At 43.8% G+C, this 14,230-nt stretch overlaps 1 protein-coding gene and 1 non-coding gene across 4 annotated transcripts in view; both read right to left on the bottom strand.

Annotated features, from left to right (window-relative positions):
* LOC125751991 (protein unc-13 homolog C-like) overlaps nt 1–8,707 on the bottom strand; it is an 82,203-nt gene extending 73,496 nt beyond the window's left edge. For 2 of the 3 annotated variants that reach the window (XM_049031483.1, XM_049031485.1), the window contains exons 1-2: nt 8,318–8,707; nt 2,542–5,880 (exon numbers count right to left, since the gene is read on the bottom strand). In XM_049031483.1, the coding sequence (XP_048887440.1) occupies nt 2,542–5,644 (3,103 nt within the window). In that variant the 5' untranslated portion in view covers nt 5,645–5,880; nt 8,318–8,707. Of the gene's footprint in view, nt 1–2,541; nt 5,881–7,929; nt 8,173–8,317 lie in introns of all 3 variants that reach the window. The other variant, XM_049031484.1, reaches the window with a different exon arrangement.
* Nucleotides 8,708–12,817: 4,110 nt separating this feature from the next.
* Nucleotides 12,818–12,986, bottom strand: LOC125704319 (U1 spliceosomal RNA). The gene has a single exon (XR_007381085.1). It is a non-coding gene; the product is annotated as a U1 spliceosomal RNA (small nuclear RNA).
* Nucleotides 12,987–14,230: the final 1,244 nt, after the last annotated feature.

Raw genomic sequence — 14,230 nt, 5'->3', positions numbered from 1 at the left:
CCAGTTTTAACATTCACACTCCAGCAACAACTGCTCAACTGCGATAAAAACCAATAATTAGCTCCATTTAAAAAATGTCATATAACTTGCACTTTAATATTCGGGTTCAGCACCACTCATGCTATTTCTAGCAATAGGGCTGCATGAAATGTACAGGCTTAATTCTACCCATACATTTTGGCCTGCAGAGTGAGCTCTCCTCTTTTTCGTCCCTTATAAGAACCTACGGCAGGCTTCCACAATGCTGCAGAAGAAATATTCTAAACAACGCTGACCTGGTTAGAAAATGCCCTTGGGGAATGGAATTAGCATCTCAATACAGTAGCAACTCTAGTGAAGTGAAGATTGGCCTGACAGAAGCTAAAGACCTGATCGAGGAGCTACTAGAAAGAAGCAATGTGTTGGGGAACAAGATTCGATGCAAAGTCCTTCACAACTTTTGCGATCTTTTCTATATCAGTTTTTAATAGTGCAAAGACAGATATTAACACTGGTGTCGACTAGAGTCCACAGTCATACCTGATGTAACATATGAAAAAAACAATTATGTGCTAAGGTTCTGTGATGAGTAAAATCACTAGGCTGCCATCAGCAACAGAGACCGGTGCGATTTATGACTCTTTGCCATGTCTGTGTATTGAATGAGGAGTGATTCAGCAGCACTAACAGTCACATGCAAACTCCAAAACAGAAATACAGTCAATGACACAGAGTCAACGCAAACTCCAGCATATGTAAACAGACACCATCTGTGCCACTAGTCCTATGGAATTTACCCAGACAATTCTCTGGATGCAGATAATAGACCAGGAGTGAAACAGAAGGCAATTCACTGCCTTGTGCATCCTCATCATTTTACAATTCAAACTTTTTTTTTTTTTGCTTTTATACACAATATCTCATTGACAAAGGAAACTAAAACAATCACTGTAAATTTAATCATGATTCAATCACGGTCACCTCATTATAGAATTGATACAATGAAACAATGAAATGGCAGAATCATTCTCAATATAAATGGAAATTAAATTAAACACAACACAGCCAAGTTGATTGGAAGGCTGAGAAATACAAATGGTAAACTGTTAAAGTCAAAACCCATGCAACCATTTTACATAAGAACTTATCCAGTGAATTATTGCAGTGAGGCAAAAGATCGAAGACACCCTGTCTGGGATCCAGTCCATCGCAGAGCGCACACAATTCATCTAATTTCTTTTGCCTCTGGGAGGAACCTGGAGTACCTATGAGAAGAACATCCAAACACAAGGAGAACCTGCAAGTTCCTAACCCAATCCCAAACACAAAGAGGACCTGCAAATTCCTACCCTGAACCCAAACACAAGGAGAACCTGCAAATTCCAGACATACAGGAGCAGAGGTCAAACTCACAACACAATTCCTTAAAGAAAAAATATGATATAAAAAGAGCCAAACAATAGAAGGGCACTGCAGAATAAAGATGGCGGCCTACGTTCACACTGCGTGTACTTTGAAGCTGGAGGCTGTCATTAACTAGGTCAGGAACTGACTCTCAAGTCCCTCTACTATGTAAGAGAAACCAAAGGCCTCATCTTTTCCTCAGGAACCTGAAGACCTCACATTATCATGCACATCCTGCAGTACCCAACAGCACCATAAAATATACATTGTGCTTTTGCAACATAATCATTTATGATATGCATACCAAGCAACCAACCAGTCACCCAATCAATCCATAAACCAACCACAGAGTAACTGCCAAACGGCATTCGGGGAAAAATTTATAAAATGCAAACCATGCACACACTACAGCCATACAACTGCACACTGCACTAACCTAACCACTTCCTAATCTTCTCTTTGTTTTTCTGATTGAAACAATTTATTATTTTCCTTGGTTGGCTCAGATCCTAGCCTGCCTACCATTACAGATTCATACTGCTCCGGTTTATCCCTCTTTGAGGACTAATGGAGGTCAAGGACACAATGCAACTCATATAAATAATGGCTGGAAAGGGTTTTCTACTAATGAAAAATCATCAATCCCTTCAAGAAATACAACATGCATACATGCATAAATGTAACATCAACACGCACTATATGTACAGCACACTATCTGACTCCAAAACACCTGCCAATATAAGAGATCTCAGTTTTCCTAAATAACAGTCAGCATACATAACATCTACACAATATGACTAGAAAGAAAATATACTATTATTGTCCTTTCCTTTTCCCTTAGCAGACCAGTTCAATAACTCCATTGACTATACCATGGCACTGGTAGAGCAGATTCTGGGGTTTCCAGTCAAATTAACACCTTCTTCCACTGGTGAATTTGGAATAGTTACAGTCTACTACAAGGTGATTTAATCTTTATAATGTTATATTAATTTATTTGAAAACTAAAATTAAAAAAATTTTTAAAAGGTATTTCCCAAGTAATATTCATTACAAAACAGATTTTCCCAGAAAGTCTCAAACTAATAGTAGTAATTATAGGCTAAAGAGAATAATGAGACAAACAAACAAAACTTAGCAGTACACAATATTCTGTACCTCCAGCAAGAATCTGTTCCTCCAATTCAGCCATTTGTTTTCTGTATGCCCTCAGTGCCGCCTCCTTAAAAGTTGGTCTTATCCTCTTCTTGGGTGGAGTTGCAATGTTTTGTTCCTCAGGCACGTTTTGATTTTCATCCTCTTTCTCAATAATGTTGTTTATTTCACCACTTTCCCCTGTTGTAGACGTTTCTGCAGCTTCCCCATAATCCACTTGCTCCTCAGCGTCCTCAGTCTCACCCATATCCTCTGCGTATGCCACGTCGTATTCCGCTGTTTCTTCAGTAACCTGGTCCTCATCGTACTCCTCGCTGTACTCTGCTTCATACTGCTCGTCGTAGCTGCAGTCGTATTCCAGAACATAGGTCCCTTCCTCCGGAAGCCTGTAGTCCTGGTACTGTTCTTCGGGCTCATTGGTGTTCGTACGATTCTCCAGATTGGCAAGCACTTGCTCCATGACCTCAACGTAATGGGTTTCATTGTCTACAGTGGGCTCGCCGCACTCCTCCTCTTCAGCCTTGTAGTAGTAGGGCTCAGTGTACACGTCTGAATCGATTGTCGTGCTTGAGTCATTGACAGTGGATTGAGACAGAGTCCTGAATCCGCCCATGAATGTGGTATTGGCAGGTTCCTCTGCAGCCATGGCAGCAGTGGAGCTAGAGGAGGGTGCTGCCGGGGTACTCGTGCTCTGGGAGCTTTTGTTCCAGACAACCTCCAGGGCAGATCTGGCTCGCTGTAGAGTTGATCCAAATGTTGGGAAACTAAACGTTTTGTCAGTGAGATCGATGCTGAGTCGGCTGTGCCAGGATTTAGGCACCTCCTCAGATTTCTCACTTGTGATCTCACTCTGACTGCGATACATGGTTGAGGACTTTGTCTGGTTCTGATAAAAATGGCTGCCGTTGAGCTCTGGATCACTTTGGGCGTCAGGCTGACTGGCCGTTTCACTCTCCAGACCTGGGCATGTAGAAGGGGTACTGTCTAGGGTCATGTAGTTTTCGCCCTCAAACTGTAAGTCCACTTCTTGGCATTTTATGATGTTCTCAGGAAACCCGGGATTAGCTGTCGGGTCAAAGGGACTGCTGACCTCCGACACTAGGTTCTGTTCCGTTGAGGCATCAAAGCCCGAATCTGCACCTTGTTCTAAATGGTGCCAGTCCTTCCAAGGAGACAGGTCACCCTGCAGAGACAGCTGGGAACCACTGTAGTGGCTCCTGTCACCTGAGACACATACCAGCCCATTGCTCACGCCACTGTCGACAGTCTCTGTGGTCTCTGGTTCATTTGATTCCACAAAGTGTTGATTTTCCTGACTAAGTGTCTGACTAGGTGGGGTTGGACACCACGTGGGAGCCATGTCTTCCTGCTTTCTCTGCCACAACTCCTGATCTGAGGAAGACAATAAAGAGTAGCCGTTGGTCCGGCCTAAGTATTGGTTTTCAGAGAAATCCTCAGAGTAGGACTGGCACAGCTTTGAACAGTCTGACTCAGAGTGACTCAGCTTAGGAGTTGAGTACTCACTTTGGGAAAGCCATGCGGGGGTTAAATCTGAGTAATAAGGCTTTTCTTGCTTGTCTTGATCTTCATATTCGATTGATTGATAAGTGTCCTCAGCATAATGGACTGCTCCTGAACATGCAATGCCATCACTTTCGTGGGATTTCATTGGGTCAGATTTACTTTTGTGCGTGGCCTTAGACAAAATTTCATATACATTCCTATTTAAGTCAGCCTCTAACTCCCTGTCACTGTCCATTGAGTCCCAGTCATCAAGGTCACTTTTGTCTTTCGTACAAACATTAATGTCCATACTCTCATATGTTTGCGAAGAGGTCATTCCCTTCTCTTTCCTATCCTTTTCATGACTAAGGCTATCAGTAGATACAGAAATACCTGTGCCTTTAAGTTTGTAACATTTTTTTAAAGCTAAATCTCGGTCTTGGGGGCTTGAAAAGATAACAATAATGGGACGGGGCTTGGCATTCGAACATTCCCTCTGTTGCCCTAATCGATGGGCGATGTCAATTTTGGGCATCTTATGCACTTCAGTGAAACCCATTTTCTCCTTGAAAATCTGGTAAATGAGATCCTCAGTGTTTTCTAGCTCATCCTCTGGCACATTCAGAAACCTGAGAGTCGCTTTGCTGTCTTGTTGGCTTATCTGTTTTATGTAGTCATGTATGTCACGCGTCTCACGCCGGGACTGCACGAAGCCTGAACGCAGCTGCTCGATCTCGCTCTGCACCACTTCCACGCTGCTGGAAATCTCATCGATAGAATTCTTCAGTGCATTGACGTGACCTCGCAGCTCTGACAGTTCTGATTCAATCTGACTGATTCCCTGCAGCTCTTTGAAGATCATTTCCATGACATCATGTGTCTGACTGATGCAACCTGTGGAACTAGATCCAGGTTCTAGTGAGCTGGTTTTTTGCTGCCTCCCAGCCCGGTCCAGGGACTTGCTCCGGATGCCCAATGTTTTCCGCCAGGTACTCGTATCTGCATCCGAAGGAACATACTCCTGGCTCTTCTTCCACTTCCTCAGCTTCCGCAAAGCTCCCAGGCGTAGTGTATGCAGACTGGTGCGCTCTACACGCTCACCCTCAGAACTTCCATCGGAGGGTGCCAGACTGGTCAGGCTTTTCCTGTTCCTTCTTATTGGCATAGTAAAAGCTTTGTGTTCATCAAATATCTGGATATATTTACCTTCACTCAGAGAGTCAGAATAACTGCTTTCAGTGGATAAGACCTCTTGAAGGAGACCTTCATTATTGTTAACCAAGAGAGCACTTTTTTGGAGTCCGTTAGCTATCGCTACACGGTAACTGAACGTTGGAGAGAGTGATGAGCAGTTGTTTTTATGACTGTCTTCTTCAAGCGATATATTGCGAGCTGAGGGACACTGAGAAATATTTTTGACTGTACTCTTTAGAGTTGTGGAAAGTGTTGGATTCCTTGGGGAGTCTGGGGTCTGGGATTTTTGATCCTTTGTAGGGTCACTGTTCTCTTTCTTCTTTGTGGGATTAGCCAGTTTCTTTGTAAACATTCCTTTGGAAATATTTACAATGTAGGACGTCAGGCTCTTGAATAGGGCAGAAACCATGGAGAGGAATATCAATGTTTAAAATGTGATAAAGCTGAAAAGGTAGGGAATCCAGCAGCAAACACACACAAATCCATAAACACTTCAGAAGTCAACCCTGAGCAACAAGATGAAAATGTGTTGCTTATGGTTTTTTTTAAATATGATGAAGCCAAACTGCAAAGACTGTACATCCAACTGGAGGGTGTGAAACATCGTGAAATCCACTTGCTTTCCTCATGGTTTATGGCATTGCTCTAAAAGAAAAACATTAATTAAAAGAATACCTGATAGCAATATATTAACACATTGTTTCATATCATCAACACAGATGCCTTCATGTACATAATTCAGTTTTACACAAGGCAAATGATTTGAGTGACATTAACAGGGAAGAAACAGACTAACTCCATAGAGGATATTGAGTGTCTAGAGCATGAATTCACTTGCTATGGTGTTTAGCACAGTAAAATTTCCGAGGAATCTTGGGAGGTTCCATATTAACCCTTTTGTGGTTTAGCCCAAGCACACGGTCAAGTTTAAGGGATGACAGAGGAAGCAGAAAAACAGGCCACAAAATTACAGGAATTACACCTATAGCCGGAAGCATCTGGTTGTTAAACCATGATTCAAGATACTAAAATACTGGGAAGGGGGGGCAGTATTTCTCACACACAAAAACTCAAAAATATAAATCACCTTTGCGCTAAAGTTAAGGTATCAACAGGCATAGTTTCATACACACTACAGGTTTAACAACTTAGAGTATGGATTAACTGAATGCTACTTTTGGGGGATTATATGTCAGTGTTTGCATGAACGGTCTAAGCATCTGTTCTGACTTAGGCGCAATTCTCAACACAAAGGTGTCCCTGGTTGAATTATGATTGCTGGCTAAAATGATCATTTTAGACACAGGGTTCAATACCACAAGACTGAACACTGCAAAAATGTTTCAATATGGATTTTTAGACAGAGTAATGGAATGCTGACTGCCCACCATAATTTGACAGCTCAATCTAATTCGCTCTAAGGTTACAGGAATCGTTTGGCAGCGATCATATATAAGAGAACCATAAACAATGCAACGTATAACATAATATTAAACTTACATTTTTAAATCTCGGGAAAAGATATTCACATACATGTGTGAAGTATTGCTTTTCTGTATTACAAAAGTTATTGGAAAGACTATATATATATATATATATATATATATATAAAAAAAACAGACTTTCTAAGAACATGTTCTTTCCCTTTAACACTACTGTAGCTCAGTGGTGTGTCATTTTAGGGGCAACTGTCACTTAACATGTTTTGAAAGCAACACAAATGGCCGAAGCAGAGACTGGCAAGGCTGACGGCAAAGCGGACGGGCCTTCAGTAGAACATTAAGAGCCCAGCCGGTTCCTGCCAATCACTCGCTACTCACTGCGCTAGACCGCATTCAGTGAGGAGCCCCACAACTAATTTACAGATCCACACAGAATAATCTCTCTCATTGGTCACATCACAGCTCCTGTGTGCAAATGCACAGGGTGGTGTGACACCGGTTTCCATTAGAGATCTACAATACTTAGGTTGTAGATGATGATAATCTTGTTTAGTTAATGCTTAAAGCTTTTAGAATGCTTTCACTAATTAAGCCCTGAGAAAAACTCGAGAAAAATTGCAGAGACTAAAAGGGCTTGTGAGTATTCTCAATGCCTGTGAAAACTGCAGATTTACAAAAGTTTTACAAAACATACTCAACATACTGTAAAAGAGACCTTCATTGTAAACCAGAACAGGAATTTTCATTTTACCAGCAAAATAAATGCATTATTTATTGAGTCCCATAAATGGGATTAAATCTCTGAAGATCCAGAATCAGAATTATATATGGAGACAAAAAAGAACAAAGTAAAACATTTATACGTCCTCAGGGCATCATAAAAGTTGTATTTACAAAAAGGCATTCGAGAGCTAGAGAAAGTTTGCTCACTAAATCCCAGGCAATGGGTAAATTTGTCTATGAGGGTGTCCTCAACACAAAGCATAAATAATGGAATTGACCATTCCCATAATTACAGCACGCAGCTGGAGGTGGGGCTGTAATGTCACATGACCGCTAATTTTGTGTCCATTGGCTGTTTTTGCCTCTAATTGTTTTGGTGGTTCAGGTCGGGAGGTTTGACATCCATTGCAATGGTTTGCCTGAGAATAATAAAACTAAGTAACACAAAATATCAAAGGATGGTGGCTGGCTTTTTGAATATGCATGAAGTAAATGGACACTAATTCCCATGGGTTCAACATCACTATACCTTGCATTGTCGCAAGATTTGACTTAGACTGATGAATTACTGAAGCCCAGAAGCTCCTAGAAGTGGGGGTGGGGGGCGGCTCTCGCAGCGTGGCTGCAAGCGCTCACCGCTGGGGAAGGTCCTGCATTACACGCTAAGCACAGTGCAGCCGGTGGCTTGTTTTGAGGCACTGGCCACATCTCATCTCCCCATTTGCCCCTTGTGAAACGTGCAGGAGGTCACTGGCACTGAAACAGCATCCCTCTGAACGAAGGACAGACATGCAAGAAAATCAAGCACGGCGCGGGGAAACAGTTAAGCAACTTCAATGACGCAGAAGCTTCAGTAAAACCCTAAGCAGAAAGAAAGCCTCACACAAGCACGGCACAATTAATAGTCAGGAACATACCTGCTTCTGAGAGTCCTGCTGAAAATTATATCAAAGTATGATCACCCATCAGCAAGAGCTGTTGCCATTTACTGTCCTGCTTCAGTGCTCCACGACGCAACAGCAAAGTGAGCCCGGGAGACTTCCCATTCAGCCGGAGACGGGATCTCAGGCGAGCCTCGCCGTAGAGCCGCCGCCACTGCCGCTTAATGACTGAACTCAGGTGTGATTAAGCTCTCTGTCAGTCTGCAGCCGCTTCTGCACTGCTCTCCGGATTCCATCGCCTTCCTCTGCCGACCTGTGCGATCTTTAAGAGACGCATAAAAACGATAGCCTTCCTCACAGGTCGGAGCTGCCCCCTGTCTGTGCTGTGTCTCTCTGACAACAGCAGGCTGAGCTGGATTCCCCGACCCCCCCCTACCCACTCGAGCAGGATCTCCTGTCTTCCTCGGAGCAGCGCCGTGGCAGTGCGCGCGGAGTCTGGGATGAGGCGAGAGGCTGCTGCTCGCTTTAAAGGGGCTGAGCTGGCGATGGCGCTGACTGAACAGACCTGCCCCTGGTGGCGGGAGAGCCCCCCCCAAATCCCCCCCCAATTCCCGCCGCGCTGTGCATCAGCAGAAAGCGACCCTGTGCCTTCGCCCAGCAGAGTGAGACAGCGCTCTGTGGGGAGCAGCGGAACCTGGTGAGTGCCAGCCTGCCGGTCAGGGTCTCAGCCTTTTAATTCACCAAATCATCCAATTATGTGTCTCGCTCAGATCTGATTATATGAGTGTGAGCTGACATTCAAATTGGCCTCGTGTGCAACAGAGGCTCCTGGGCTTCTTCAGCTCGTTTAGCCTGTGTGGCCAAGCTAAGAAAAAACCAGGAACATTATCAGGAAAATTCCACAAGTACATCCTTACAGCCATTCATACAAAGAGTAAAAATGTTCTAGTTAAATGCTGTTCCTAAAGCTGCATTGTGTCAGTGTCATTTCAAATGCTGCTGGTGTCCTTTTGGAATTCACTCCCATTTCTCTATTTTTCCTGCGATATAAAAACATTCACCAGTGCCACAAAATATTACTAATTATCTTCCATATAGGCAAAACTGCATTGCTCTGCCTCTCTTCATCCTTGGTACACGCTCTCTCTCTGACAGCCTCTGCACACCCCCTGCTGGGCAAGAGAGGAGGTGTTTATAAAGAGGATCTCTTATAAGGAGTCTGTCCAAAGACGACGACATCCTTTTATCATTCGGAAAACATGCAGACACAGGGAGATTAGGACCTAACCCTCATCCTGCAGACACTGAGGATCACAGAGCGTTCCAGGTCCTTCTGGTGGCATTTTTTTACAGGACACAGTGGGGGGCGGACAGAGACACAGAAATGAGGAAAATCCTGTTTACCTCTTATTTTATTTATAAATCCTGCAACCAGCTCACGATCATTAACCACACAAAGGAACATAATGACAAAAGGCCCCTCAATTTCAATTTTCAGTTTACCTAGTACTGGAAGAAAGATTATGCACTGTTAGGTCCGTGAATATAAACATTATTTAGGGCTGTATTAGCATTTAGGGTGTACCTGTGATGTAATCGACTGACTTTAAACAAATCGGGTCAAAAGCAATTTCCCAGAGAGCCTGAGCACTTCAGAAAACACTCCAACCACTCTAGTGCAAACAAACCCAATTACACACAAGGCATTCATGCTATAGACCATTGCATGTGACTGTCATTCACAATTAATGGGCAACCTATACTACGGAATAGTTCCAGCGCGATGCACAATCCGAAACACCCAAAAGGCTGGGGAGGTGTGGTCGGATGGCACATGACCGTCAGACACTATAGTGCAGGCTGAGACAGAGCTGAACTGCAGGGCAGAATGTGAAACTGGAGTCATGAACCTCCAGACTCCAGGCTGACATCACCACCTGCAAAGATAAGACTTCACCCAGTCAATGGTGTAGTGAAAATGAAAGAGAATGAACATTGACATAAGTACTACATTATCCTCAAGGTAATTATTAGTATAACATGTTTGGCACAAAGAAAGTTTCTTTTTATTTGTTCATTCCTTTTGCTAGGAAGTACAGTTTACATTAGAGGCATGACGTGTGAAAACACTGCAGAGGCATTTTAAAAGGTCAGATATCAATAACCAGGTAAAAAGGCTAATAATCCTAATGCCAAGGTCTTTATCGTCAGCGCTGACTCAAGAAATGGCAAGAAATGGCTACAGCCTTTCTCTGTTTACAGCAAAACAAATTAATTTGGGGAAAACATACATTCAGAACAGGTGACCTGTTGGAACATGTCAAAAAGGGGGTGAAAAATGCTGTTGGTGTGGAAGGGAGAATCCAACTAAGGGCAGACTGCTGAGGTTTGGTGATTGCTTTTCCAGGATGTTCCGTATCAACCTCAGAAGTCTCCCAACACTGGCAGAGCTTGCGATGTTGCTGCATTGCAGATAAAATACTGCTCCTAAAAAAATCCTCAGTAACAGCCAGTCCCTCAGCCTTAACCCGTGAGGCCTTTACTATCACATACTTGATCAATCATTCACCGCAACCTGTGTGGGGATGCCACAGACACATATCTGGGCAACAAAATACTTATCAAGTCTTAACAACAATGCTAAAAAACATACCATTTGACTTGTAATTGTGCAACCAGTCATTCTGGAACTAGATCTTTACAAGTATTTACATCTCACTAATAGAAAAAACACACCACACATCTGAGCATTGAACCAACTGGAATTTGAACTGTTTGCTCAAACAAAGCTGCAGCAGGTATGGAATAAAATCTCCCCAAATACATGGGGGCTTGTCGAACCACTACTATATCAAATGCAGTACCCATCTCCGATCCATCTCAACTATTATTTAAGACATTGAATTCCGTTCTCATTACAGCAAACAGAAATGACTCATATGAGGTTATAAACCTGGTATTATGGGAAAGACCAGAAGTTAATAAATGAGTTTTTTTAATTACTTTCCACAGACCAAATGACTAAACCTCCTCTATGAACTTCAGTGGTTTGGTTGTTTCCAGGTTGCCATAAAGCTCCCCCTGTACTCAGACACAAAGGTCATGTAAACCTTCCTCCAGTAAATGACCTGGGAGCCTGCAAGCTTTTATAATACACTGCAGGTACCACATTGTCTGCGATAGGAGCACTACCTCTCTGCCCGGGAAGCTGGCAGACGGCAGTGCCCGACACGCAGCGGCACCTCCCAGCCACTCAAGGTTTCTGTCCTCAATGGAACTGGTGCCGGAGGAATGCCAGGTCCACCCCGCGGCCACTAAACTCCCGACTCTTGCATCTGAATGGTTGTCCGGGATGCCGTGGAGCCCTGACGCAGCAGATCCTCTGAGCTTCCTAACGCTCCTGGAGCAGCAGGAATGCTGACTGAGCTCCAGCACCAAAACGAACTAAACATCATAGCGAATAGAGCATAATTTTAAAGTGGCCACTACCTGGGGGATCCTCCTTCCCCGCTACCCGGGGGATCCTGTGGCTCTTCCGCCGCTACTTGGGGGAGCCTGCAGCCTCTCTACAACCCTATAACCATTACGTGGCAATGGAACATGGATGGATAGACAGGCAATGACACTGCAGTATTCTCTTTATTGTGACATCCTACATAACGTCTTACCTGAGTTATACATGCTCACACAATATTGAAATTTGAGATTGAAATTTAGATACATCTCTTCACCTACCACCGTGTTCTTGGACGGCGGAAAGAAATGGGAGCAGGTGGAGGAAATGTCCATCACAGACAGAACCTGAAAACCCACAACTGCAGAATTCCAGAGCTGTGAGGTGATGGCGCCACCCACTGGGTCATCCAGCATGTTATTATAATATTTCTACAATTATTGTAATAATATATATTCAAGGTGTGGGCTAATATATTAAAATGTATATGTATCTTAAAATTATATCATATATTTATACACACACACACATGTAAAAAAGTCATTAAAGGTGTTTAAATAATTCAAAGAGAAATTTTCAGGAATAGCTATCATTTAACTTATAACTTGGGGGTTTAAAACGATGCTCATCACCAGCCTTCTGCTGTAATTGGTAGAGCCACGCGCCTCGTAATCCAGGCCTTATAATTACCTCTGAGGAGGAACCTATTAAGCAGCCAGCTGTGCGAGGGGAGCTGAGCCGTGGGTCCTGCACGCGGGGGCAAAGTCACGCCATCCCTACAGGCTACTGCCCCCCCCGTTGATGGGCCGTGAAGAAGAGGATCGAGTGCATCTTAATTAGTGGGCAAACACAAAGAGGGCAGCCGTTTCGAAGGGAGGTTCATGGCCGCATCCCAGACAGATGGGTCGTCGCCATTATCTCCTGGCCCCCCGCTGGAGGGGAACTGTGTCGGTATGAGTGTCTCACAAGGGGGACGGATAGATCTGATGGGGCTCCAGTTACAGCCCACACACACACCTTGTGATTACAGGCACACAGGCTTAGCCACACGCTGCCCCCAAAAACGTTACATACCTCAAAATCAGAGGAGAGCGCGAACGCAGTCCCCCACTACCAGAAATTATGCAGTCGAGATTCCCACATTTGGGGAATTCGCAGGGGTCAGCACAGCCGCAGTGCTATGGCTGGTTAGCATCATCAAGGCTTCAGTTTTTCAAGGTGTGAGAACACTTTTGCCCGTGACAACAGTAAAAACTACACCCCCTTAGTACTCAGCATTGCTATACCTGTGTGGGAGGAGCTAAAACCAGCAAACCATCATGTGACCTTTAGAACACAGCACACAGCTGCCTGTCCGTGTTGGACATGAAGTAAGGGGCTAAAGTACCTCCTAGATGTTGGTTACATTGGCAGCTGCTGCCTGCGGGGGTGTCCATCTGTATCTTACACTGATTCATACCTCCCATTTTAAGTAGTGACGTTAGGGAAAGCAATGAGCAAAGCTGAAAACATCTTTGCCTCAGCTTCTCATTTAATGACAGCTAATGATTTTATCTAGCAACAAACCATACAATGGGATTATGACTCCAAGCCTTACACAGCTACTGTCCAAAGGCATGACTGCAGGACCCACAAAAGAATAGGGCAGAAAGTTATCCGAATCATTTTCTTCCATCAAACTATTTTCCATGGAGCCTATCCTGGAACAGCAAGCAAGACCATCCTAGACAAGATGCCAGTCCATCACAGACCACGCCCACATACACACAAAGGGATAACATGTAAATTGCACACATCACATGGCACAGGAAGCAAACCCATAGCCCTGGGCGCGTGAGGCTACAGCTGTATACTGTGAGCTACCTAAAACAAAATTAAAAACTTCTGTAACAGTCCGAAGCTCCGGACTCATTGCAACCAGTTTGAAGCAGGGAGCTTTTTCCTGGTGAGTCACGGTGGCCAACATAGTCCAGCTGTGACCAAAAAAGTCAATCCGAAGACATCTGCTGATGACTGGAGGTGGTAAGGATTCCCAGAGGCAATCAGCTTCACAGCTTAACTTAAAATGACCATAAAACAGTTTTTCATCTCCCAGGAATCCTTTGCTCATTTTAATCTTCCTTTGGGACTGCTGTTAAAAAAGGTTTACAGAGAGTATCAAACATCTCAATCATATCTCTCAGGAGTACTACTGTATTAGTACAAACTATTACTTCTCATCCCTGTCACTCGCAATCTCACATACAAATTTTCTGTGGAATGGGAGCTTAATTAAAGATGGGCTTTACGCTCTGTTGTGACATAGCAGCCAAACCAGCAGACCGAAAACACCAAGTCATCCATACGTCCCATAACCTGAAGCAGGAACTGCCGCCAAAAAAATCCTGATGAAGTGCAAAGAGGGAACACTATCTATGCTGGAGCAAGCTCAGTCTATTCCTTTAATAACATACAATGATCTTAAAATATCACAGAGAACCACATGAGCTTCCATG

Source organism: Brienomyrus brachyistius, chromosome 11 (assembly GCF_023856365.1).
Source record: "Brienomyrus brachyistius isolate T26 chromosome 11, BBRACH_0.4, whole genome shotgun sequence".
NCBI classification, from domain to species: Eukaryota; Metazoa; Chordata; class Actinopteri; order Osteoglossiformes; family Mormyridae; genus Brienomyrus; species Brienomyrus brachyistius.
The sequence above is the reverse complement of the archived record's forward strand: the minus strand, read 5'-3'. Positions and strand labels throughout refer to the sequence as shown.